Genomic DNA, 24,556 nt, shown 5'->3' with positions numbered 1-24,556 from the left:
GGTAGGTGGGGAGGGCAGAGTAGTGAAAAAATATGTCCTTTTGATCCTTATCTGTTCTACTGAATCTGATTCTAGGACTGACAAACTCCCCCACCCCTTTTCTTGCACAGGAAGTTTTACTAGGTCCAGAGCTTTAAATATGTGCTTGAAACAGATATTCAGCTCTGCTTAAAAAGCAAATGGTGTACATTTCTAATTCAGAACTGTGTGATTAAGTCATAGTACTGGCATCCAATAAGGAAAATGGCTTAAAATGTGTTGGGGGGGGTTATTGGGTTGTTGTTGTTTTTATTTTGATTATATATTTTGTGGTTTTATATTCTGATATTATTCTGTGAACCACCCTGAGACCTGCGGGTATAGGGCGGTATAATAATAATAATAATAATAATAATAATAATAATAATAATAATAAATAAAACTATTTAAAAGCAGAGCCTAAGTACCTGCTTGAACAGGATAACTTATGCTGCTGACCCCAGACAGCACTGAAACTGTGTCAGTGCCTCATGCTACTTACTGCTGTTCTTTATGCTTTAGGAATAATCAGTTTTTTGTTTACTGAAAGTGGCATCTCTACCTTTTTGAACAAGCACACCCTAACACTAAATCTAATCAAAACCTGTTTGTAGCTCAGTTATTCAGAAGCAGCAATTAATTATTCTAAGTAGGCATAATAAATTTCTGCTATGTTTGCTTAAGTGGAAAAGAAAGGGCAAAAGAAATGAGATAGCAAAGAGGCATAGGGTAAAGCTGAGTTTGCATAACTGCCTGAAGCTTGCATACAGTGGTGAAGCTGATTTTTCATGTATAAAGTGTTTCAAGATGGGCGTCATTGTGGATGGGCGTTATTTTTTGCAGCCTCTACATGATGTTGTCATAAAAATGCCAGCCCATTTTCTACACAGAAGCACCATTTAATCACCAGTATTATTATTTTTTAAAAAAAATCTGGTAAGTTTTAAAAAAAAAATTGTTGAGAACAATCCATTTACAATATTGAGCTCCTACCTGGAAGTACCCATAGGCTACCCACAGTTGTTGCCTGCAGTGGTGGACAGAATTTATCCTGAGAATCTCTACCTTCTTCGAATATTTACTGAAATGTCTGTAGACAGAGATATGACTGAGTAATATTTCTGGTGGGTGCTTTTAGTGTGTCCCTCTGCCCCCAGACTGGTAAAACTAGAATAAATTATGCAAAATGGCATATGCATCATTCAGTTTTTGTTGGTGCAGAATTTGAATTGGCTGGGTGCCAATTTTTATTTTCTATTTTTGGTCTCAGAATACACATATCCCTATCATTAGGAATAGTCAGCAATTTTGTATTCGGGAAACCTGTTATGTAAGCAGAGCAGATGCATTGTTGTTCTTATTGCAATTATATCCTCCCTTTTTCTCCAAGGACCTAAAAGGTTCTTGGTCCCCCCGTTTTATCCTAACAACAACACTGTGAGGTCAGCTAGGTTGGGAGACAGGCTGGCCCAGAGTCACCTGGTGAGTTTCATGGTCAAGTGAGGGATTTGAATACTCTCTCCCAGGCCTTTGTCTAACACACTAAGCACTGCAACACAGAGGGTGATGCAATCTGGACAATGCTCCATTCACACCTACCCACCATCTTTAATTCCCTACAATGCCTCTGAACTTCCACTGAAATGTGGAATCATTATGTGATTTGAGTTGAATTTATCTGTTGTCTTCTCGTGTTCTTTTTATTTATTTATTTCATAAAATTTATACACCTCTTGATGGTATTCCCTCAACTTCCTAAGCATCTGGGTAGGCTTGTCTGAAGAAAAATGTTTTTAGCAGGCTCAGAAAAGAATGGTTTTATATGTAACATTTTTGTGGATAAATATATGGAGAAAGCATTTGTCTGAGCCTCATTGTTTACAATAAAATAATTTTATTATTTGTACCCCACCCATCTTACTGGTTGGCCCCAGCCACTCTGGGCAGCTTCCAACAAATATAAAAGCGTAATAAAACATCAAACATTAAAAATTTCCCTAAACAGGGCTGCCTTCTAAAAGTCAGATAGTTGTTTATTCCCTTGACATCTGATGGAGGGCGTTCCACAGGGTGGGCACCACTACCAAGAAGGCCGTCTGCCTGGTTCCCTATCCTCCTTCTCACTTATCTGTGTTTTGTGTTTAGGTGTTTGACAGAGTCAGAAAAGTGTGGCCAAACTTCTATGAGAAGATTAAACCAATCAATGCTGAACTTACCCAGCCAAATCTGGCCATTGCTCCTGAGGATGCTCAGGAGCTCCTCTCTGAAGTTAACATTGTCTTCCATTGTGCTGCAACAATTCGCTTTGATGAGCCACTGAGGTATGTTATGCTTGCTTTTCCTTTGTGTTTCTTACCCCACAGTCCTAATCAGGTTTACTTGGAAATAAAACTACTGAGCTCAATGGGACACTTTCAGTGACTTCAGTACTATGGTGAATTTCACTTTGAAAAGAGTTACAAGAGTACATACATTCACTTAGGGATTATCCACACTTACCTTTTGTTGTGCTTTAAAACTCCAGGTCTGAGTTTCTTCTCTCTTTTTTGTCCCAAGCTTTCCCTTTGAAAACTCGTTCTTTAAAACTGAATCGGAGCAAACATCAGTTTGGGAGTTCTGCACTCAGACACTGAACTTTAAAGGGTGGACAGTGCTTGGTCATGGCAAACACTCCTGATCTTCTGTATCAAGAAAATCACCCCTTCCTTCCTTCCTTCCTTCCTTCCTTCCTTCCTTCCTTCCTTCTGGGAACAATGAGTTGCAATAAATAAAAATAGCCACACATTACAAATAACAACATAAGGAATTCCTGCTCAGTTATAAACATACACTTATAGTCAGTAGTCTACAGATTTTTTAAAAAATATCTGAACAGTTTTCCATCGAGAAGGAAAGGAAAAGTACATGTTTTCATTCTGTTAGCTTTTCATCCAAACTTTTCACTAAGCATTCTCAATGAACTAATATCACAGTACTTTAGATCATGAGGTACAAAGACAATTCCAACTTTGCACCTAACCCAAAGCAGTGTTTCTTTGGGGGAGTCTTGAGCAGACAACCTTTTATGTAAGACCATGTTGCCCAATGTTTGATTTGCAGCATCTCCTCTCTTGCTCAAAAGAAGTCCCACGCTGCTCTGATAACTGAGATCCTTCGATAAGGTGGCATGGATGAACCCAGGGTGTTCTGCAGACAAGGTTGTAGAATACCACAGAGATATAGGCACATCCTAAGTTACAAGAAAAGGAGCAGCACCAGTGACTTCCATATCTCACCCAAGATCCAGAAACATGGAAGGAAGTGCGGGCTGCATCGCTTACTTTTCTTCATGTTCCCCTTAAACATCTGAAGTAGCTCTATTAATGCTTACTTAGATGGTCATGCCAACAGGACTTCTTAATAACCTTTTAATGCTTTCTTGACCAGGCAAGCCCTTCTGTTAAACGTCATGGGAACAAAGCAGCTCCTGAAGTTGGCCCACCAGATACAGAACCTCGAGGCCTTCATCCACCTTTCAACTGCCTATGCATACTGTAATCGGAGTTACATAGATGAAGTCATTTATCCTCCTCCTATGGATCCCCAGAAACTTTTTGATCTTGTGGAGTAAGTGATGGAAATAAACTTCTCTCCTGCTGATGTAAACATGATTTTGGAACACTAAGTGCTTCTTCCTTGTTAGGGTTAGGGTTATGGTTAGGGTTAGCCACTCTGTTGTGCTTCTAAGTGCTTCTTCCTTGTTAGGATTAGGGTTATGGTTAGGGTTAGCCACTCTGTTGTGGTGCTATCCCACCTACCAGTTGTGCAGGCATTTCCCATCTTCATCACCTCCCTCCTTCCGTGATTAAGTGGGAAAGCTTTCCCAAAAAGATAACCAATTTGCAAATCACCAACTACCTTGATCACTTTCCAAGCTGATATTTGCCAAAGAATGTAAATGTAGAGATGAGGAATCTGGCCAATCTGGTCACAGGGAAACAGGAAACATTTGTGGGCAGCATGGCGAGTTCTTAGCCCTCCCCCCCAGCACCTCCCCCCACAACTCCTTCAGTCTATTTCCCCAGTTAGCTTCAAGACAGGCAAGAGGCTCAGCAGGAGGCCAGGGGGAATGATCAGGAAGAGAGGTGAGTTAAGGAGCTCTGCTGCCCACACCACATCTCTCCTCCAATGCTCCCCTATCACTGAATTCATCAAGTATGGGGTTGGCAATCCATCTTTACGAGCATTTGCAGTTCTGGTGCAAAAAGTATTTTAAGTGTAACACCAAGAAGCAGCTTTCTGGTGTGAATGTGAACTTCTGCATTGCCTGCCATTCTGCTTAGAGACATTCTGCCTGCTTTGCCAGGGTATGCCAGGCTACCTTTATGTCCTGTGCTGCTCTTTTGCCTCAGCATACCTGTCAGCTAGCCAGCTGCATGCGTTGCTGCACTTAGCAGAGAAACACTCCCGACAGCCAGCCATAAATTCCTTTCTTTATTTCCTTCTGACAAGATTACATGCAGAATAAACAAAGCGACCTGTCTCTCATGACGCGTTGCTCTAACTACTTTCTCTTTTCCCTCTCCCTCGAGACCAACAGAGCCAACGGCTCAGCCCCTTCCGTTTTCCCCTGTGACGTGGATCCCCCTCTCTCTGAAGCACCCCTTCCTCCCCAGACTCACTATCCTCTTCTCTGTCTTCTGAGGAGGACTCAGTACTGGGCAGTGGAGATCGTTCCCTGTATCCTCTAATTCTTTCCTCCCTCGCTGCCTGCAGTTCCCTGGCAATACCCTTTAAAGCTGATTGTCCTGAGCATTAGATTAAGAGAAACCTCTTTGGATATGGCAGATTACTTGTTACCCTGGCTGCTCTGAGGCCCTCAGATGTTGTGACTTCTGATTTGCAGAGATTAATTGTCGCACTTCATTAACAAGGAAGCCAGCAAAGGGGAACATGGCTGCCTTTAAATAAAATTGTATCCACATCAGGAGTTATTGCTGAATTCCATATTAAAAGGAACTAGAGAAAAATGTTTGCATCCAAGCCGTCTAGCTTTCTTGGTTGTAGACTGTCAATAATATAAGTTCAAGTAATAACTAGGGTTGTTACCTTTTTAGAGGCCCTGTCCCTGCCTGTGCCATTTGATTTTCCTAGCTTGGTATAAAAAGTGATGTGGAAAGATTTATTTGTTTCCTTTCTGTGGCGGGGGTGGGGGGAGCGCTAAACAGGGAAGAGGGAGATTGGATTTAGTAGGTAAGGTGGCCAGATACAAGAACGAAAAAGACTCTGTACTTTTAATATTGCATAGAAGAGGAAATTTCAGTAGCTGCTACACAGGGCTGTATCTTTTCAAATTCTTTTTTCTGTACCAGAGGTTTTCAACCTTTTTGAGTCCATGGCTCCCTTGACCAACTACATTCTTCCTGTGCCTCCCCTGTGGGATACCTGGTAAAAACTTGTGTTGTTTCATAATTTAGCAGTTTGGCCTTTAAATAAAAAAGATTTAAAATTTAAGCAGCAGAGCTTTGAATAGGCTTTTAAAAATATGGCCCATTCATTCCCCTACTAAATGCTGTTTTTGTAAGTTTTGTAAGACTAGACCCATCTTTCCCCCTCTTGTTACTTGCAACCCTCACTCTGCTTCCCCCACCACAAATTCCTCTCTTTACCTTCCCATGTCATCATTTATAATCTCCCAGACCGAACAAAAGGGTCTCCATCTTGGATGGATTCAAGTTACAAGAAAGGAGATTCTGACTAAACTTCAGGAAGAACTTTCTGACAGTAAGAGCTGTTTGACTTCTACGAGAAGTGGTAGAATCTCCTTCCTTGGATGTTTTGAAGCAGAGGTTGGACAGCCATTTGTCTTGGATGTTACATTTAAGATCCTTGCAGTTTAGGAGGCTGGACTGGATGACCCTTGAGGTCAGGGGTGCCAGCTTGAATTGGGGGCCCCAGGTAAGCCCCGCGCCACATAATCACATGATGCATGCACACCATTTGAAACCCAACCCATTAATAATAATAATAATAATAATAATAATAATAATTTGAATGGCAATGGCCATCAACTGGGGGGGTGCCCCCTCTAATGTTTTATTGGAGGTGAAGACCTCATGGCCCCTAAGAGTTGGCTCCTAAGTTGGCTCCTATGCTTGAGGTTTCTTCCAAATCTACAATTCCTTTTCTAGTAGGTGGGGGGGGGGGAGTCATGCAGCAGGAAAAGACTCCTACTCCTGCCTTCTTCCTATGTTCCTTTAAATGTGTTTGTGGGAGGGGGGATTATGGGCTTGTTTTGTTCTTGTTCTTATTTTTATTTTTATCATGCATTTTGTATTTTTATTTTTTATTTTAGCCTGTGAACTGCCCTGAGATCTACGGATGAAGGGTGGTATACAAATTTAATGAATAATAGTAATAATAATAATAGTAATAATAAAAGTAATATCTTAACTTGCAATGGGGAGTGCTGAAATCTTGTCCATCTTATTTTGATGGCTGTTCTACAAATCTAATTCCCCTTTTCCTCCTTTGCATCATTTCTTTTCATGGCTATATTTCAATGGGTGGTTGTTGTTTTTTTATTATCCTGTTAGGGGGATGGATGAGTCCCTCATTCAAGAGATCACACCCAAACTGATTGGGGCTTGGCCCAACACCTACACATTCACCAAATCCTTGACAGAGTACGTAATTCAGCAAGAGAAAGGTAACCTAAATACTGCCATCATTCGACCATCCATCGTGTGCTGCAGCTGGCAAGAACCTTTCCCCGTAAGCATGACTGCTCTTCCATTTCTGTTGAGTACTCTGAAAATTCCCACTGCAGCTGTTGCTTTGCTCCCAGCATTTTGTCTCTCTGGAAATTGTTGCTACAAATACATTTGCTAAAAATCTCAACGGCATCCATTCCTTGGACTGTCTTGCTTCTTGGCAACGAGGGGAGGAAGGAAGGAGAACCGTATGGATCCTGGACCATGGATTTCTTTTCCATACCCCTTTGGGGACATTCATTCCCAATTTTGTGAGGGGATGAATGCATCCTGCAGTGAATAAATAACAATTTTTCATTACTCGTTTATAAAGCACCTACAACTAATACTGTAATTTAAGTCTTGAGGTTATTCCCTAACACTATGCTTATTTGTACTTATTCCTATCATGCTTTTTGTATTACTGCTGTTTACTTAGAATGTGGTGAACTGCTTTGGGCAGAATCTTTTGGGCAAGTGGTGATTGCTAACATAAGCAGATGAGGATGGCTTTTCGCAGTGCTTTTTCTGGGGTGCTCAAAGGTACCAACACCTTTTGTCCTCCAAAGGTTAAAAGTGTGGCACTTCACATACCAGCACCTTTTCTTCTAAAAAACAAAAAAAACTAGTTTGTTTTTTTTAGTGAATTGGATTTAGGTGGTGGATTGATGAGTGCCTAAGTCACATAGTCACCTTATCCCAGCATTGCCACAACCATCCTTTTTTTAGAGAGAGAGAGAATTTGGAGACAGTCTGAAAGAGGGATGTGTCCACTCATTCCACTTTTGCCTCTGGTAAATGAATTTGGAATATTTTTGTATTTCTAAAATCTACAAAACCTATTTGACCAGTAGCTTGCTTAGACAAAATATGTGAATGTCACAGAACGCAAAACCTCTCCAAAACCATTTTCAACACTCTTAAAAAAGTGGTCTATGACCATGTTTATTTTTTTACCATATTTTTAACCCACTTTTGTTTGCTGACTCACATCAATAAAAACCATCAATCTCAGGCAGAAAAAATGTGCACTAGGCTTCAGATTCACAGATTGGAATATGGGAAATGTGCTATGCATAATCTCAACTCTCCCTCCCCATAATAGAAACTCAAAATTTCCCTCTCCATAATTGCTTTCCCTTATTTTTTTTCTTTTCAGGGGTGGATTGATCAGTTCAATGGACCATGCATTTTCTTGATTGCGGTATGTGTCACCTAGTAGAATTCTTAGGTTCCTGAGATGCTGGACCAGGGCCTCAGTAATATGCAATCTCATATGTAACCTCTGATAATTAGTACTTAATGTCCTTAAGAAACAGAAGAAACAAACTCCTTGCAGGTGGAGTTTGTTGCATACCTTGAACAAACAATGAAGCAGCAACTATTGGTGCAAATCACTATTAGTAATAGTAGTAAAATTCACTACTAAGTAGTAGTGGTAAAATTTATATACAGGGGAGGTCTTTGTAGCCTCTCTTATTTTCAGTTGAAGACAGGCCAGAAAGCAAGCCTTGCCTGTTGCCAGTTATTCCCCACCCCCTTTAAATTGGTTGATTGGTTGGTTTTTGCTGCTTGGGAAAGCAGTGGCGAGAATGAGGAGAGAGTGGCCATACTTCATGTGGGTCTTTTTTGCTTTCCTCAAGAATATGCGCCCACTGTGTGGGCGCACAGTTCCTTTACATGTTCTCATGGATGATTTGGAAAACCAAAACAAAATCAGAATGATTCTGGCAAAGATAATTTGCCCATAACTATCACTTTTCAAGTGATGAAAGTAGTTCTCCATTTTACTGAAATCTCGATCCAATTTCAGGTGCATTATCTCTGGGCAATGAAATTATACCACAAAATTTGCTAACTAGCCCCTTCTCCATCCCACAGACTGGAAAGGGGATTGCACGGATTGTAAAATGCAACAAAGATGCAGTTGCAGATATCATTCCTGTAGATATTGCCATCAATTTGATCCTTGCTGCTGGATGGTACACTGCAGTTCAGAGGTAGGACTGGTGTTTTGTGATGGACTTACATGGGCAAATAGGTTACTGAGATTCCCCTTCTTTCTTTATCTCTTCTTTCTTGTTTTTCTTTTTCTTTTTTTGGATTTGATCTTTTATATGATCTCTTTGATCTCTTTTATGATCTTTGATTTTGGATGGCTCTCGATTAGTACTAACTAGATGTATATGTCTTAACATCTAAACAATTATATTTTGAAAGATGAAGACGTGTACAGAGAGCTGACAGAGAGAAAAGGAAGGGGCCTGTATGAAAGAGGTTTTCTCAGGGTGTGAAACGGAGGAAGCTCTCCCAGGTGGGAGGTGGGAGAATTCAACTCTCTGTATGGGTGAAGATCAAGATAAAAGGGTGGCCGAGGGCTATATTTAAACTTTTGTGTCTTCTGAATATCCTATGAGGTTTATTAATGTGCTGTATTTTCTTTTTCTCATTAGTTCTTTCTGTCTGATTTTCTATTATTCTATTATTTTCTATTATTCTGATGTTTTCTATTATTCCCTTTATTTTTGTTGGAATTTTATGGTTTATTAGGTTGAAAACCTTTAATAAAATAGTTGTTTTTTTTAAAGGACTGATGTTATGAATATGCATTCTAGTTTCTACCTTCCCTTGTAGGTATGCTGAGGTATGCATTTTATGTAGCTAGCTTGCTTATGGTATCACCACCACCACATTTGAATATGAACATGTGCAGATTCAAACTTCTCATTCATTCATTCAGTCACTTTTAAATGTATATCTCAGCCTTCCTGCCAGAGGAGTCCAGGGCGGTCAACACATCAGCCTTTAAACAGTACAATGCAAATAAAATGACATCATACAAAAAAAAGCAAGCGAAAGAATTACAAAATTTAAAGGGGAAGAAGAGAGACCTAAAGAATAGATCAGCTATTCTTTAGCACTGGGCAGAATAGTCATTGTGGGATGAGATCTGCAAATAAAGCCTCATTACTCAGAGCCAGGTTTCTAATTTGAAACATTTATTATATTATTCAAGAGTAAAATGTGTGAGAAATACTCGGTTGCACAGAAATAAAAAATGAGCAATATTTTCTGTCTAGTCCACCTGCAGGCCACACACATGAGTCATGGCTCATGCCCTTCATTGTTTTTGCCTGGGTGGAAAGTGTCTTTGAATTGTAATTTTGCTTCTTGGTCACTTGGATGGAGGGTGTGTGTGTGTAGAAACCTCTGGTTTTACTACATTTTAAGCTATTGTACCAAAATAAGAGCCATGTCCATTGCACCAGGTGTGGGATGGCATCAACCCCAGCACAGATGTGCAACATGACTAATTTCTGAATGAGTCACTGCTCTGGGCTGGGCTCCTCCTAAGCTGCAAGATTGGTGATTTATACAGAAGTGCATGGGTATTTGCTTTTTAAAAGTAAACCTTTGGGATGTAAAAGTTCCTCTAATTTTAAACCTCCCTTTTTAATTCAGGAAAGAAGCATGACTACTTAGCTGTTAGAAATTTAGGAAATTTAGAATGATAGCCATTCTAAACAAAACAATACTGTGTTTTGTTTTATTTCTCCATTTCATTCTTTCCCTCCTTGCTTATTTTTCAGGCCCAAGTCACTGTTGGTATACAATTGTATAACAAGTAACATCAGCCCATTTTCCTGGGGAGAAATATGTAAGTTTATTTTTAAAAGTGCAAGGTGGATTGCATGAAAATCACAGGTTTCAGACATGGCACATATTTGGTGGATTCTGCCAATGCAATCCTGAAAGCTTGCCCTGGTACATCCACAGATAAAGGCTGTGAATTATCAGGGTAATTATTAATTACCCTGATTAACCCTGTGGCCTTCTGCCTTCTATTAAATTAAAACAAAAAACCCCAATGTTTTGGCAACTTGAAATTTTATTTTGTGCTACATTTCTTGTTCCATTGACTCCAGAACACTCACCTACAGCATAGTCACAAACCAGTGGTGAGAGAGAATATAAAGTCCAAAATATATTATGGGTTCCCATAGGGGCAGGTGATATTATCTGGTCCTGCGTCCATTCGCCTCATTTTGTAAGCAGTTCACACCAGTGATACCAAACAAGCCAAGCCCACTGGAAGGACTCTCCTGAGGCAGTGGTGGGATGGTGTCATAACCGCCTTCTTAGAGAACAAGGCAATGACTTTGGAGGAAGCATCAGAAGGCGAGAGGTAATTGCCCTCAGAGCTTGCCTTGGAAGACCCTCGTGCTCTGAAACATCAGATACAGAAAGAGTCCATTCTGCCAGCACCTCTGTGTCCTGAGGAGGTTGCATTGCTGACCTTTGGTTCTTGAGGGCCTCAGTGCAGAAGCTCCAGTGTAGCCACTGACTGTTAAATTGACCAATTCTATGAAGACTTACAACACCTTCTAGAAATTACACCAAAGAAGGATGTTCTTCTCATTATAGGGGATTGGAATGCTAAAGTACGGAGTCAAGAGATAAAAGGAACAACTGGTAAGTTTGGCCTTGGAGTTCAAAATGAAGCAGGACAAAGGCTAATAGAGTTTTGTCAAGAAAACAAGCTGGTCATCACAAACATTCTTTTCCAGCAACACAAGAGCAGATGGGCAGCATCAAAATCAGATTGATTATACTCTCTGCAGCCAAAGACGGAGAAGCTCTATGCAGTCAGCAAAAACAAGACCTGGAGCTGACTGTGGCTTAGATCATCAGCTTCTTATATTCAAGCTTAAACTGAAGAAAGTAGGGGAAACTACTGGGCCAGTAAGCTACAATCTAAATCAAATCACAGTAGAAGTGAGGAACAGTTTTAAGAATTTAGATTTGGTGGACTGAAGAACTCTGGATGGAGGCTTATAACTATACAGGAGGCAGCAACGAAAACCATCCCAATGAAAAGGAAATGCAAGAAAGCAAAGTGGCTGTCCAACGAGGCCTTACAAATAGCAGGGGACAGAATACAAGCAAAATGCAAGGGAGATAGTGAAAGATACAGTAAATTGAATGCAGATTTCTAAAGAATAGCAAGGAGAGACAAAAGGGCTTGTTTAACAAGCAATGCAAAGAAATATAGGAAAACAATAGAATGGGGGGAAACAAGAGATCTGTTCAAGAAAATTGGAGATATGAAAGGAACATTTTCGTGCAAAGGACAAAAGTGCAAAGGACCTAACAGAAGCAGAAGACATCAAGAAGAGGTGGAATTATACCAGAAAGATATGGATGTCTTAGAATCATAGAATCATAGAGTTGGAAGAGACCACAAGAGTCATCGAGTCCAAACCCCTGCCAAGCAGGAAACACCATCAGAGCACTCCTGACATATGGTTGTCAAGCCTCTGCTTAAAGACCTCCAAAGAAGGAGACTCCACCACACTCCTTGGCAGCAAATTCCACTGTTGAACTTACTGTCCACTGTCCACTGTTGAACTTACTGTCAGGAAGTTCTTCCTAATGTTTAGGTGGAATCTTCTTTCTTGTAGTTTGGAACCATTGCTCCGTGTCCGCTTCTCTGGAGCAGCAGAAAACAACCTTTCTCCCTCCTCTATGTGACATCCTTTTATATATTTGAACATGGCTATCATATCACCCCTTAACCTCCTTGTACACCCCAGGTAGTATGGTTGCTGACCAGACATCCTGGAAAGTGAAGTCAAATGGGCCATAAAAAGCACTGCTAATAACAAGGCCAGTGGAAGTGATGACAGCTGAACTATTTAAAATTTTAAAAGATGATGCTGTTAAGGTGCTACACTCAATATGTCAGCAAGTTTGGAAAACTCAGCAGTGGCCAGAGGATTGGAGAAGATCAGTCTGCATCCCAGTCCCAAGGAATGCTCCAACTACTGCACAATTGTGCTCATTTCACACGCTAGCAAGGTTATGCTTAAAATTCTACAAGCGGTATGTGGACCGAGAACTCCCAGAAGTGCAAGTTGGATTTCAAAGGGGCAGAGGAACCAGGGACCAATTGCAAACGTGCACTGGATTATGGAGAAAGCTAGAGAAAAACATCTACTTCTGCTTCATAATTATGTCAACCACAGCAAACTATGGCAAGTTCTTAAGGAAATGGGACTGCCATCTGTCTCCTGAGAAATCTCTATGTGGTATGGTACAAGAAGCTACAGTTAGAACTGGATATAGAACAACTGATCGGTTCAAAATTGGGAAAGGAGTACGACAAAGCTGTATATTGTCTCCCTGCTTATTTAACATATGCAGAATTCATCATGTGAAAGGCTGGACTGTATGAATCCCAAGATGGAATTAAGATTGCCAGAAGAAATATCAACAACCTCAGATATGCAGATGACGCATCTCTGATGGCAGAAAGTGAGGAGGAATTAAAGAACCTCTTAATGAGGGTGAAAGAGCAAAATATGGTCTGAAGTTCAACATCAAAAAAAACGAAGATTGGTCCCACTGGTCCCATCACCTCTTGGCAAATAGAAGGAGAAGAAATTGAGGCAGTAAGAGATTTTACTTTCTTGGGCTCCATGATCACTGCAGATGGTGACAGCAGTCACGAAATTAAAAGATGCCTGCTTCTTGGGAGAAAAGCAATGACAAACATAGACAGCATCTTAAAAAGTAGAGACATCACCTTGCCGACAAAGGTCCGTAAAGTTAAAGCTATGGTTTTCCCAGTAGTGATGTATGGACGTGAGAGTTGGACCATAAAGAAGGCTGATTGCCGAAAAATTGATGCTTTTGAATTATGGTGCTGGAGGAGACTCTTGAGAGTCCCATGGACTGCAAGAAGATCAAACCTATCCATTCTTAAGGAAATCAGCCCTGAGTGCTCACTGGAAGGACAGATCCTGAAGCTGAGGCTCCAATACCTTGGCCACCTCATGAGAAGAGAAGACACCGTGGAAAAGACCCTGATGTTGGGAAAGATTTAGGGCACAAGGAGAAGGGGACGACAGAGGACGAGATGGTTGGACAGTGTTCTCAAAGCTACCAACATGAGTTTGGCCAAACTGCAGGAGGCAGAGGAAGACAGGAGAGCCTGGCATGCTCTGGTCCATGGAGTCACGAAGAGGTGGACACAACTAAACGACTAAACAACAACATCCATGGCTTAACCCTTCCTCTGCTCATCATTTTTTCTCTACGTTGCCTCTCGGTTTTTGTTCTTGTTTGTCAGATCTTATCCTTCCTGAGGTCTGAAACAATTCTAGTGCTTATGTAATTATGCAATTCAGCTTCTGTACATTTCCTCTGCTCCACTCAGTAAGTCTCCTCCCTTGTTGTCCATTATGCACAAAGGACTTATTAAGGTCAGCAGGAATTCTGTATGGAGATGAAATGCAGAGTATGCAGTTGAAATGAACACTGTGCATTGAAAAGCAGCAGCAGGGGAACAGTATAGAATCAAGGTCCTTTGGCAAAACTGCTCCGAAGCTATTTCACACAGTGACTTATGTCAGTTGGCATTAGAGTCCATGTGGCTAAAACCACTGAAATGTAAGAATCTTAGAAGATTTAATGTTTTGTGAATTGAAGTCTTAGGGTCCTGAATCCACTGAAGCTATATGCTCTGGGAAAATGTGATGTGGGGATTTTTAAGTGTCCTTAATGTAGTTTATCCCTAAGGGGGATAGTGTAAATCAGCAGTTACAGATACAAGTAGTTCTGTGAGTAGTAGTGCCAGGAAGGGCTCAACAACTCAGCCAAAAGTTAGTCTCCTGGATCGCCAGACAGCCTTTCCTCCTCTAGACAGAATTTCTAATTCCCCTCTATCACTGCTTTCACTGAAAGAGTAAGGAGGACAGGAATGTCCCTTGGGTCTTATCATCATCTTCCTGTTCAAGGCAGAGTAAAAGGTAAAAGGTAAAGGGACCCCTGACAGTTAAGTCCAGTCACAAACGACTCTGTGGTTGCAGCACTCATCTCACTTTACAGGCTGAGGGAGCCGGCATTTGTCTGCTTCCACAGACAGTTTTTCCGGATCATGTGGCCAGCATGACTAAGCTGTTTACCTTCCTGCTGGAGCGGTACTTATTTATCTACTTGCACTGCATGCTTTCAAACTGCTAGGTTGGCAGGAGCTGGGACTGAATGGTGGGAGCTCACCCCGTCGCGGGGCCTCAAACTGCCAACCTTCTGATTGGCAAGTCCAACCGGCATAGTGGTTTAAACGACAGTGCCACCCGCGTCCCTTGAATGAAAGGTAGAAACACATCATTTCTTGTGGATGTTTTAAGAGGGGAAAAATGCACGCTAGCTGTCGTTACATCGAAATAATCAGAGAGATGGCTCTCTATTTGTAATCCTATTAACTTTCTTAGGTATGTAGACAAAGGATGAAATGAATCCTACTGCAAAAGATCTCTCACTTTCCCAGATGAGTGCAAAAGTTTGCAGAGTGCAAAAGTTAACTGCAGCCTTTTCTCGTTGCTTTTCTGTAATCAAAAAATACTAAATTAATTCAGGCCTATCTGTATGCTCTTGCAAGTATGACTTCAATTCTCTTTTGATAAAAGCAAAAACAACAACCGTGTCCCCTGTTATTTTACAGGCGATATTGCCATGGACATATTGGAGAGGATTCCCCTGGAGAAAGCCTTCAGAATCCCTAATGCTTGCATGACCCAAAGCAACTTTACGTATGAGTATTGGAGAACTGTTAGTCACAAGTTCCCCGCCTTTCTCTATGATTTGTATTTAAGGCTAACTGGAAGGAAGCCAAGGTGAGGGAAAACTGCTAAATGGTTAAACAGGCAGTGACCATTTTAGGTGCATCTAATATGTGTGTAACCATGACCATGTGCATCGCATCAAACCTGGAAGGAACATGAAAACGTCACAAAAAGCGGCGGGACTGGGCAGGGCTGAATGGGTTGTTTGCAGGGTTTTCTAATGCCATTTCAGATATATGCAATTTCACTTAAATGTGTGGTGCCTTGGAACATAACCCCTGTATGGGCAACAGCCAATTGGTGTTTGACCATGAACACAAGCATTGCAGCAACCCAGAAGTGGCAAGGAAACAAAGTGTGGGGGGGTAACGGGCAGCCCATTCCCCAAACAGCCATTGCCTGTATTGTCAAGCACTGTAGGGAATTTGACTTGCTATATATATGAACAAAAAGAAAAAAGCAACCTTGTTGTCTGTTGTTCTTTCTTTATTGCTGTTAATGAGTTCAGCACTGAAGTAACAGTGGAACCACCCAGAGAGAGAGAGAGAGAGAGAGTGTAAAGAGCAGCAAGGAAAATGTTGCACCAGTTTATAGAGATTTGTCAAGATTATCTTGGAAAACATAACTATTAAAAAGAGTGGGTTACAGTTGAAAAATCCTTAAAGTGGATTTTTTAAGCTTGTTCAAATTTTGTGTCTGCACCCAGTGTTACCAGCAGATATGCTGAAGACATTAATTTCAATAGAATTTTAGTAAATGTCATCTGTAGTCACGAGGACCCAAAGAACTATTTTTATACTCAAAGCCTTGGGTTTCCCTGTAGGATTTCTTTTTTCACTCCCTACCTTCTCAAACTGCATTCAGAAGTTCTCTCCACTTAAGAAGAGGGTTGCCATTTTGCATGGAGGCAAAACCCAAGTTCAAGGATTTCTTAAGTGCACATAATTAGTTGCACTGCTCTTTGGATCCTGGCCATAGCTCATATTCCAACACAAAAGTTGTGCACACTGATTTAATTTCTATGGGCTTAAAGATCCTCAACTCTGTGTTGAATTGTATCCTACATTTTTAGTATTAAAGGTGAAAAAATTGACACTGCTAGAAACTTTGCTAACAGAAAATGTAAATCAAACCTTTAACAATGCAAAAAATTTTTTGAAAAAAACACAAACCTGAAAAATAGTTCCATATTAGTTGTCCACCCTCTTGATGGGCAAGAAAACGTTTGTGAAAGTTTAGCCGGATTTCAGATTGCACTCAAATCTCTGGGTAAAGATCAGTTTTCTGTAGCTCTTGCTTATGGTCTTTTACTGCTTCCTCATGTTCTCTTTGGCTGCTGCATCTTCCAACCTTTCTGTCTCCTCTCCCTCTTCTTTGACCTGTTAATTTCCCAGGTCCAACTCCTTTGTGTTTTCTTTTCCCATTCCTCTGTAACATTGGAGCAGCTCAGCCAATCACTGGCAGTGATAGCCATCTCAAAAATCTCTAGCTGCATTACAATTGTTGTCATGTCCGCCTCTTTGTGACCCCCTGGACCAGAGCACACCAGGCACTCCTGTCTTTCACTGCCTCCCACAGTTTGGTCAAACTCATGTTGGTAGCTTTGAGAACGCTTGTCCAACCATCTCTTCCTCTGTCTTCCCCTTCTCCTTCAGGGTCTTTTCCAGGGTGTCTTCTCTTCTCATGAGGTGGCCAAAGTATTGGAGCCTCAGCTTCAGGATCTGTCCTTCCAATGAGCACTCATGGATAGGTTTGATCTTCTTGCAGTCCACGGGACTCTCAAGAGTCTCCTCTGGCACCATAATTCTAAAGCATCAATTCTTCGGCGATCAGCCTTCTTTAAGGTCCAGCTCTCACTTCCATACAGCACTACACATATCATAACTGCTGCCAGAGGAAAACGGAAGGCAAGTTAAGAATGGAAGGCCTGCCAGTCTGATGGTTGGTTTCTTCAAAGAATATTTAAGAGGCTGCAGAATGCGTGAAGAAACTCATTCCCTGTGCTTCTGATAATCATTTTCAAAATTTATTTCAAGTGCAAGCTTTGATCTGGAGCAGGCTTTGATCTGGAGTAGCCGATCTCTTCAGAGGGCTTTAAATTCTTGCATGGCTATGTGGATTGTGAACCAACTGTGGTAATCCCATCCATTTTGGATGGGATCTCTGTTCTGTCTTTCAGAATGATGAAGATGTACAACCGCCTCCACGAGTACATGATGCTCTTTGATTTCTTTTCCAGCCGTTCCTGGGAATGGAAATCAGACAATATGAACATGTTACTGAACCATCTTAGTCCAAAAGATAAGAAAGTAAGCATTGTTCTAATCCAAAATATCTTTACAGATTCCCATCAAGGTAACAATTGTTTCCTGTGGCCTAAAAGAAAAACATCAAATTTCTAGCAAGTATGCCCCCAAATTCCACTACAACCAAAATCTTGGTTGGTTTCAGGATGGGTTGGATTGATTTTCAAAACAATGATTTGACCATTTTTTATTGAATCCATCATTGGTACAAAAATAACAGGTGACGCCTAGGATAGTTTATGAACGACATGCTTGCCTTTCTGTCTATGCTTGGAGGCTGTGGGGTTCATTCAGTCTAGATTTTGGGGTGAACCAGAACCAACTTGGATCTGAGCAATACAATCTGGACTTGAAATAAGAAATTCAAACTTGATACTGTTAGTATCAAGTGTCACACAAGTGTCACACACATTTTTCTGTGAGTAAGCACTATTGAGCACAGTGCATGCATAGGATTGTGCTGTTAATCTGCCACTCGCCCAGGCCATGGTTGGGGAAGAAAAATCAGGTGTCCATGTGATATGTATGTATGTCCAGCTCACAAAATCGGGGGATAACCATATGTTGTGTAGATGAGTTGTCTTCATTTTTGCAGCAGTCACGTTTATTGCCCCCTATGACAGTGATGGCAAACCTTTTAGAGACTGAGTACCCAAACTGCAACCCAAAGCCCACTTTGGGAAATTCCAACATGGCAATTTAACCTGTATATCTCATTTTTCTGTGTGTTTCATTTTTCTTCTTAATGACTTCTGTAATAAATAACCCTTCATGAAAGTTACTGCATTACCTTCTTCATTAAATTATCTTTCCATTGATATATAATTTTATGGTATAACTCAGTGCTTTTTTTCTCCATTCAGTTCCTTTCTCTCTTAAGCCACCCCCTTCTATTTATTTATTTATTTATTTATTCATTCATTCATTCATTTATTGAATTTGCATACCGCCCTTCATGTGCAGGTCTCAGGGCAGTTCACACATAAAAATACAAGACAAAAAACGCAAAATACATAATGAAAACAAGAATAAACCAATAACCCTCCTCCCCTCCAATATTCCTCTTCCTTATTCTGCACACCCTTACTTGGGAGTAAGCCCCGCCAACCTCAGCAACACTTCCTTCCCGAGAAAGCCCCCATGCGTAAAATTCCCACACCAGATTTATCGTAGGTGTTTTGTCACTTTTCCAGTTTCTTGCAATCAAGATCCTGGCTGCCACTGTCATATACATGAAATTTATCTAATTTCTTTTTTAATTTCTGATGTCATTATACCTAGAAGGTTTCAGGTTTTTTCTTAAATGAGAACTTAAATAACTTTTTTAATTCATTGTAGATATTATTCCAAAATTCCTTAATGGCTGTGCATTCCCACCACATGTGTATATATGACCCTCTACCATCTTTACACCTCCAACAAGTTGGTGGTCTATTTTTATACATCTTTGTGAGTTTTGCTGGAGTGTGGTGCCATCTGTATTGCATTTTCATAATATTTTCTCTAAGGTTATAAAGGTAAAGGTATCCCTGACCGTTAGGTCCAGTCACAGACGACTCTGGGGTTGCGCGCTCATCTTGCTCTATAGGCCAAGGGAGCCAGCATTTGTCAAAACCCCCTAGGTCTAGCACATCTGTATCTCTTAAAGTGATCCAATCTTTTATCCATACCAGTCCAGCAGCAGCATGATAGAGTTCTAGCTCTGGTAGGGCAAAGCCCCCGCTCCCTTTGGTCTATAAGTATTTGATGCTTAATTCTTGGTTTTCTTCCATTCCATATAAATCTAGCAATGTCTTTCCTCCAGCTTTTAAAGCATTTCATTCCTCCCAATATTGGAATGGTTTGGAACAGCAAAATCATTTTTGGTAAAATGTTCATTTTTACTGAAATCCTGCCCCAATGGGAGAGGTGTAGTTTGTTCCAAATTTCCATTTATACTTTTTTAATCTCATGCCAAGTTTTTATATAGTTATCCTGGTACAAATTGATGCATTTTATCGATATCCAAATTCCCAAATATTTTACTTTATTTTTAATCTCTAAACCTGTAATTTTTTGTAAGTCCGTTATCTCCTCAGATCTCATATTTTTAACTAATAAGTTAGGTTTTTTTAAGTTTCTGCCAATCTTCCAAATTTGTTAATTTTTTCTCTAATTTGTTGAGGGTTTTCAGTTGTTACTATGAAATCCTCTGCAAATGCTCTGATTTTGCGGGGGAAAACATGCAAATTCCCATACCAGATTTCTTGGATGATGATGATGATTATTATTATTATTATTATTGCACTAAAGTCACCTCCCTTTGTCAGGGGGGGGTCACCACAGAGAGGGCTCTGAGTGCCATCTCTGGCGCATGTGCCACAGGTTCACCACCACTGCCCTGTGCCATGCCAGCCTCGCTTACTTGCAGGAACCTATAAAAGGTGGCGCTGTGGGTTAAAGCCTCAGCGCCTAGGGCTTGCCGATCGAAAGGTCGGCGGTTCGAATCCCTGCGGCGGGGTGCGCTCCCGCTGCTCGGTCCCAGCGCCTGCCAACCTAGCAGTTCGAAAGCACCTCCGGGTGCAAGTAGATAAATAGGGACCGCTTACCAGCGGGAAGGTAAACGGCGTTTCCGTGTGCGGCTCTGGCTCGCCAGAGCAGCGATGTCACGCTGGCCACGTGACCCGGAAGTGTCTCCGGACAGCGCTGGCCCCTGGCCTCTTAAGTGAGATGGGCGCACAACCCCAGAGTCTGTCAAGACTGGCCCGTACGGGCAGGGGTACCTTTACCTTTATAAAAGTTCAAGCCTTTTTTAACCCCTTATCTTATTGCCTTATTTCTTTCCCCACTCTCCGGACTGCACCACTTGCTCAAGCCACGTAAATAACGTGACATTTGTTGTTTTTTCCCCCTAATTCCAGTTGTTCTTATTTGATGTCCGCCAGTTGAATTGGTCAGCATACATAGAATATTTCTGTCTAGGAGCTAAGATGCATGTGCTGAATGAAGATTTGGCTGGCATTCCTGCAGCAAAGGAGCATTTACGAAAGTAAGGCATTCATGTATACTTTTAGTATACAGAACAGGACATTTTACTCACAGAGTAAAATTCCATTTGAAATAGCTAGAAGTATTTGAGATATTGTAAATGGTTCTTCGGTAAAAGTTTTTTTTTGTTTTTTGAACTTGTGGATCCCCCCCACAAAAAAACAATTAAATCAAATTAAGTTGAAGAAAAATACAGTCTGAAATGTTGATGCCAACAATGTTTCTTTTCTGGGAGCAACCTGAAAAATGTAGCTGATCTACTTGCTGCACTATTTCTCTTTCTCTCTATCTCTCTTTCTCTCTCATCATGGGGTCTACAAAGTCTATAACTACTTATTTTGCAAAACGTAAACATAACCCATAATGCATGCAAGAAGTTATGTTTATGTTATCCAGTTGGAGGCATCTTGATATTGACAGTTCATTTCACTTTTATAAAATAAATTAAGAGTGGTGTTTTTTAATGTATACTATAAACAAGTTTTGCAGCCTTAATCTTTTATTCCATCTTATTGCAAAGCTTCTGTTTTGCTTCTTATTGCTTCTGTTTTTGTTCCCTAAATCTAATTTAGTGAGTCAATTAGGCCATTGCAGCAAATTCTCAAAGTCTCTCCATTGGGAATTTCATAGATGGGGCACCAGTCAGCTTCCACATCTCTGTAAAGAGTATTCTGGCTGCAGCCAGCATACAAGATGCCATCTCTTTATGTACTGATTTCACCAACTATTCCACATAAATTAGTAGAGAAAACACTGAGTGGAGGGGGATTGCATACCCTCAGATCATTTTAATGTGACATTTTATTTCTGCCAGTATTGAATTGTCTTATCACAGTTCTACCACATGTGAAATGTCTCCCTGTGTACTTTTAGACATTTGTAATATGTGGTTGGGGGTTGATTTATTCATTTTTTTTGTATCTGGAATGATATACACCTTCTCACAATTTTAAAACAATTTCTCCTTATTCCCATATGTAAGGGAAATCTGTGAGCATTTTTCCAGATATTTTCCTAGATATTCAACAATACCTTTTCCCCAATATTTTCAACCAATTTTATCATATAACCTTTCACTTCCTCTGGTTTTGTATCATATTTGTTAAGTAGCTACCAATGTGTGCTTCTTGCTCAGTTATTTCTCTTATATGTAAGGTAGTTTTCAACACAAGATTGAACTTGAGAGAGCTTAAACCAAAGAGAATTTTTTCCTTGCCACTCAGCCTGGACTGCTGTGATCATAGTGCCCTGAAGAACCAAATATTTTCTTTTGAAAAGGCTGCTCCCTTCTCCCAAACATGGTATCATTTGAAACCTGTGATAGTTTAGTATTTGCTAAAAAAAATTCACTCTCTTTTACTTCCCTGGTTTATTTGTTGCATATAATTTATAGGATTTGTTTGAAGTTTTATCTAAGATTTCCTTTCTCATAGGGGAAGCAATATTCTTTGCGTTGCTAGGCTAATAATTTACCAACCTGTTACCCCATTTGAAAGTATTCTGTTTGCTTGCTTTGGTTGTTGGTGTAGTTAATTTTTTATATCTATGTGCATCCATACGGTCTAATTGTTGTTCTTTCCTAAAATATAATGATTTTTAACATTCTTTTTCTTTTTTGTAAAAGCTTTGTTTCTCTGTTCTTTCTGCCAGGCTAAGAAACATTCAATATGTCATCAACACCACCCTGATTGTGTTCATCTGGCGTGTATTTATTGCAAGGTCGCAAATGGCACAAAACATGTGGTACTTTGTGGTACAGCTCTGCTACAAGTTCCTTAGCTACTTTAGAGTTTCCAGCACCCTCAGGCATTGAGGTTATTGACTACCAGCACTTGGAAGGACCTTCAGTCAACAATTGTGTGCGTGTTTGAGCTTCAAAGCAGCAGAGTATCTCTCAGCTGCTGTGTCATTCAACATATTTCATTAAATACTCATAGCTTATTTTTTTCCTAATAAACCACCATCTTACGTCTCTAGCTCTACCAGGCTACATATCAAAGCCATAACTAAATATTTGGACACAGGTCATTTTAGAGCACTTACCCCTGCTGAAGGGATGTAGATTACCAAAGTTGCCCTATTTCACCTCGGATACAAAACACTATTTAATAACCCTCAGTCTCATCTCTTCCTATGCCCCAAATGAAATGTGAAAATATCTGATAAAACAAGAAATAGCTGACTAAGTGGAGGTATATTTTTCAAAACCCTTCATTAGATTAATTGAGAGCAAGTGGGGTTTAAATGTTTTGCTTTTGCATGGGGCTGCCTCACTTCAAAGATGTTTATAAAAAAGAAAAGAAAATCAGCATGAGAGTGGTGGAAGGTTTCAGATTTTTCTCTCTTCTCATGGCACACAGATTTCAGTACACTTTTTAAAATGCATGTCTTTCCCACAGACTTAACTGGTTTTATACATTTCTTCTTTTCCACGGGGAACACTGCAAATTGTATTAAGATAAAAAACTATGGGCCCCTAAACCACAAAATGCCCAACATACTGCAATTTCAATGATTTTTTTTTTCATTTTTATGCCGTAAAATGATGCATGTCTAAAAAGTATGTCATTTTTCTTTTTTTCTTTTTTCTTTTGCAGAAGCCACCATAGTTAAGCTGTATTTGATATATCAGATATATTTGAAGCATAAATCATCTCCATATAATATGGACCAATTCATTACAAAGTTCAAGGGCCTTCCCTGTCCATTTATATGGACAGTAACAATTTGCAAACATTCCTTTTGGGTTCAGATATTGCTTTTTCCAGAATAATAATAATAATAATAATAATAATAATAATAATAATAATAAATTTTATTTATATCCCGCCCTCCCCAGCCGAAGCCGAACTCAAACTATGCTGATAAAATGAGATTATTTCCCCTATTTGCAGAGCTATGGCAATTTAGACAGCTATGTGGAATGCAATTGCACAAATGTCAAAAGCTGTTGTGGATGCAACTCTTCACTCTTCCTTTTACAATATGTTGCAACCCTTACATTGGCCTTCATATTGCATTAGAGTTGACTAGCCTTTTGCTCAGTCTGAAGAAGCCCATTGTCAAGCCCAGGTCAGATATTGTGAAAGCCTCTGCATTAATGGCCTGGTAGCAAGTGTATAATGATTAAGGCCAAAATTAGAAATCCAAAATTAGAAATCCAAAGAGGAAAAGCTGGGAATGAAAAAGGCTAATTGAAAATTACAGTAGCACATCATGTTGTCGTCTTCAGTGGCATTCTCCCCTGCCCCCAATAGATTGGTTTTTGAGATTATATGTTTTAAGTGATGTGCTGTAACAGTGGAATAGATATTATTATTATTATTATTATTATTATTATTATTATTATTACTCCTGAAGACGATGCTGAAACGTATCTGGCTCTTGCAAGGTTCATTCACAGAACCTTTTAAAAGTTTCTAATTCCAGCCATGCTGCCTTCTCTTTTCTGTTGCTGCTAAACATAAACGTTACATTAAAACACGTGGAGGCAGCTACTGAAAAGAGCAAAATTAATTTCCCTGAGATTTATGGCAACTTAGGTCCTTAGATCTGAGCTTTTTGAACTGTGTGTTGCGACATGTTAGTGTGTTGGCTGCAGTGCGCACCCCTGGACCTTCTCCCAGGTCCAGGGGTGAGTTTAGGCTCCGGTTTGCTGGTAAAATGGAACTACTGTGCCGTGAAATGATGCAATGTCTAAAAAGTGTGTCACCAACATGAAAAGTTTGGAAAGTTCTGCCTTAGATTGTGGCTTTATGCATTTCCTTGTTCCACAGTAGCCGTCACAAGTGGTTGGTGGTGAAAACACGCAGCATAATTATCATGACACATAGGAGATGCTATTCTC

The 24,556-nt window shown here is 40.3% G+C and overlaps 1 protein-coding gene across 7 annotated transcripts in view; it reads left to right on the top strand.

Moving 5' to 3' along the window:
• Window positions 1–24,021, top strand: part of FAR2 (fatty acyl-CoA reductase 2) — a 69,930-nt gene extending 45,909 nt beyond the window's left edge. For 4 of the 7 annotated variants that reach the window (XM_079975284.1, XM_079975280.1, XM_079975283.1 and 1 more), the window contains exons 3-12: window positions 2,164–2,339; window positions 3,445–3,624; window positions 6,594–6,771; window positions 7,909–7,953; window positions 8,631–8,749; window positions 10,340–10,407; window positions 15,256–15,427; window positions 17,556–17,685; window positions 20,583–20,710; window positions 22,360–24,021. In XM_079975284.1, the coding sequence (XP_079831410.1) occupies window positions 2,164–2,339; window positions 3,445–3,624; window positions 6,594–6,771; window positions 7,909–7,953; window positions 8,631–8,749; window positions 10,340–10,407; window positions 15,256–15,427; window positions 17,556–17,685; window positions 20,583–20,710; window positions 22,360–22,522 (1,359 nt within the window). In that variant the 3' untranslated portion in view covers window positions 22,523–24,021. The remainder of the gene's footprint in view (window positions 1–2,163; window positions 2,340–3,444; window positions 3,625–6,593; window positions 6,772–7,908; window positions 7,954–8,630; window positions 8,750–10,339; window positions 10,408–15,255; window positions 15,428–17,555; window positions 17,686–20,582; window positions 20,711–22,359) is intronic. The other 3 variants (XM_079975282.1, XM_079975286.1, XM_079975285.1) reach the window with 3 other exon arrangements.
• Window positions 24,022–24,556: the final 535 nt, after the last annotated feature.

The sequence above is a fragment of the Podarcis cretensis genome, assembly GCF_951804945.1.
Source record: "Podarcis cretensis genome assembly, chromosome: 5".
NCBI lineage: Eukaryota > Metazoa > Chordata > Lepidosauria > Squamata > Lacertidae > Podarcis > Podarcis cretensis.
This window is presented reverse-complemented; position numbering and strand designations above follow the sequence as displayed.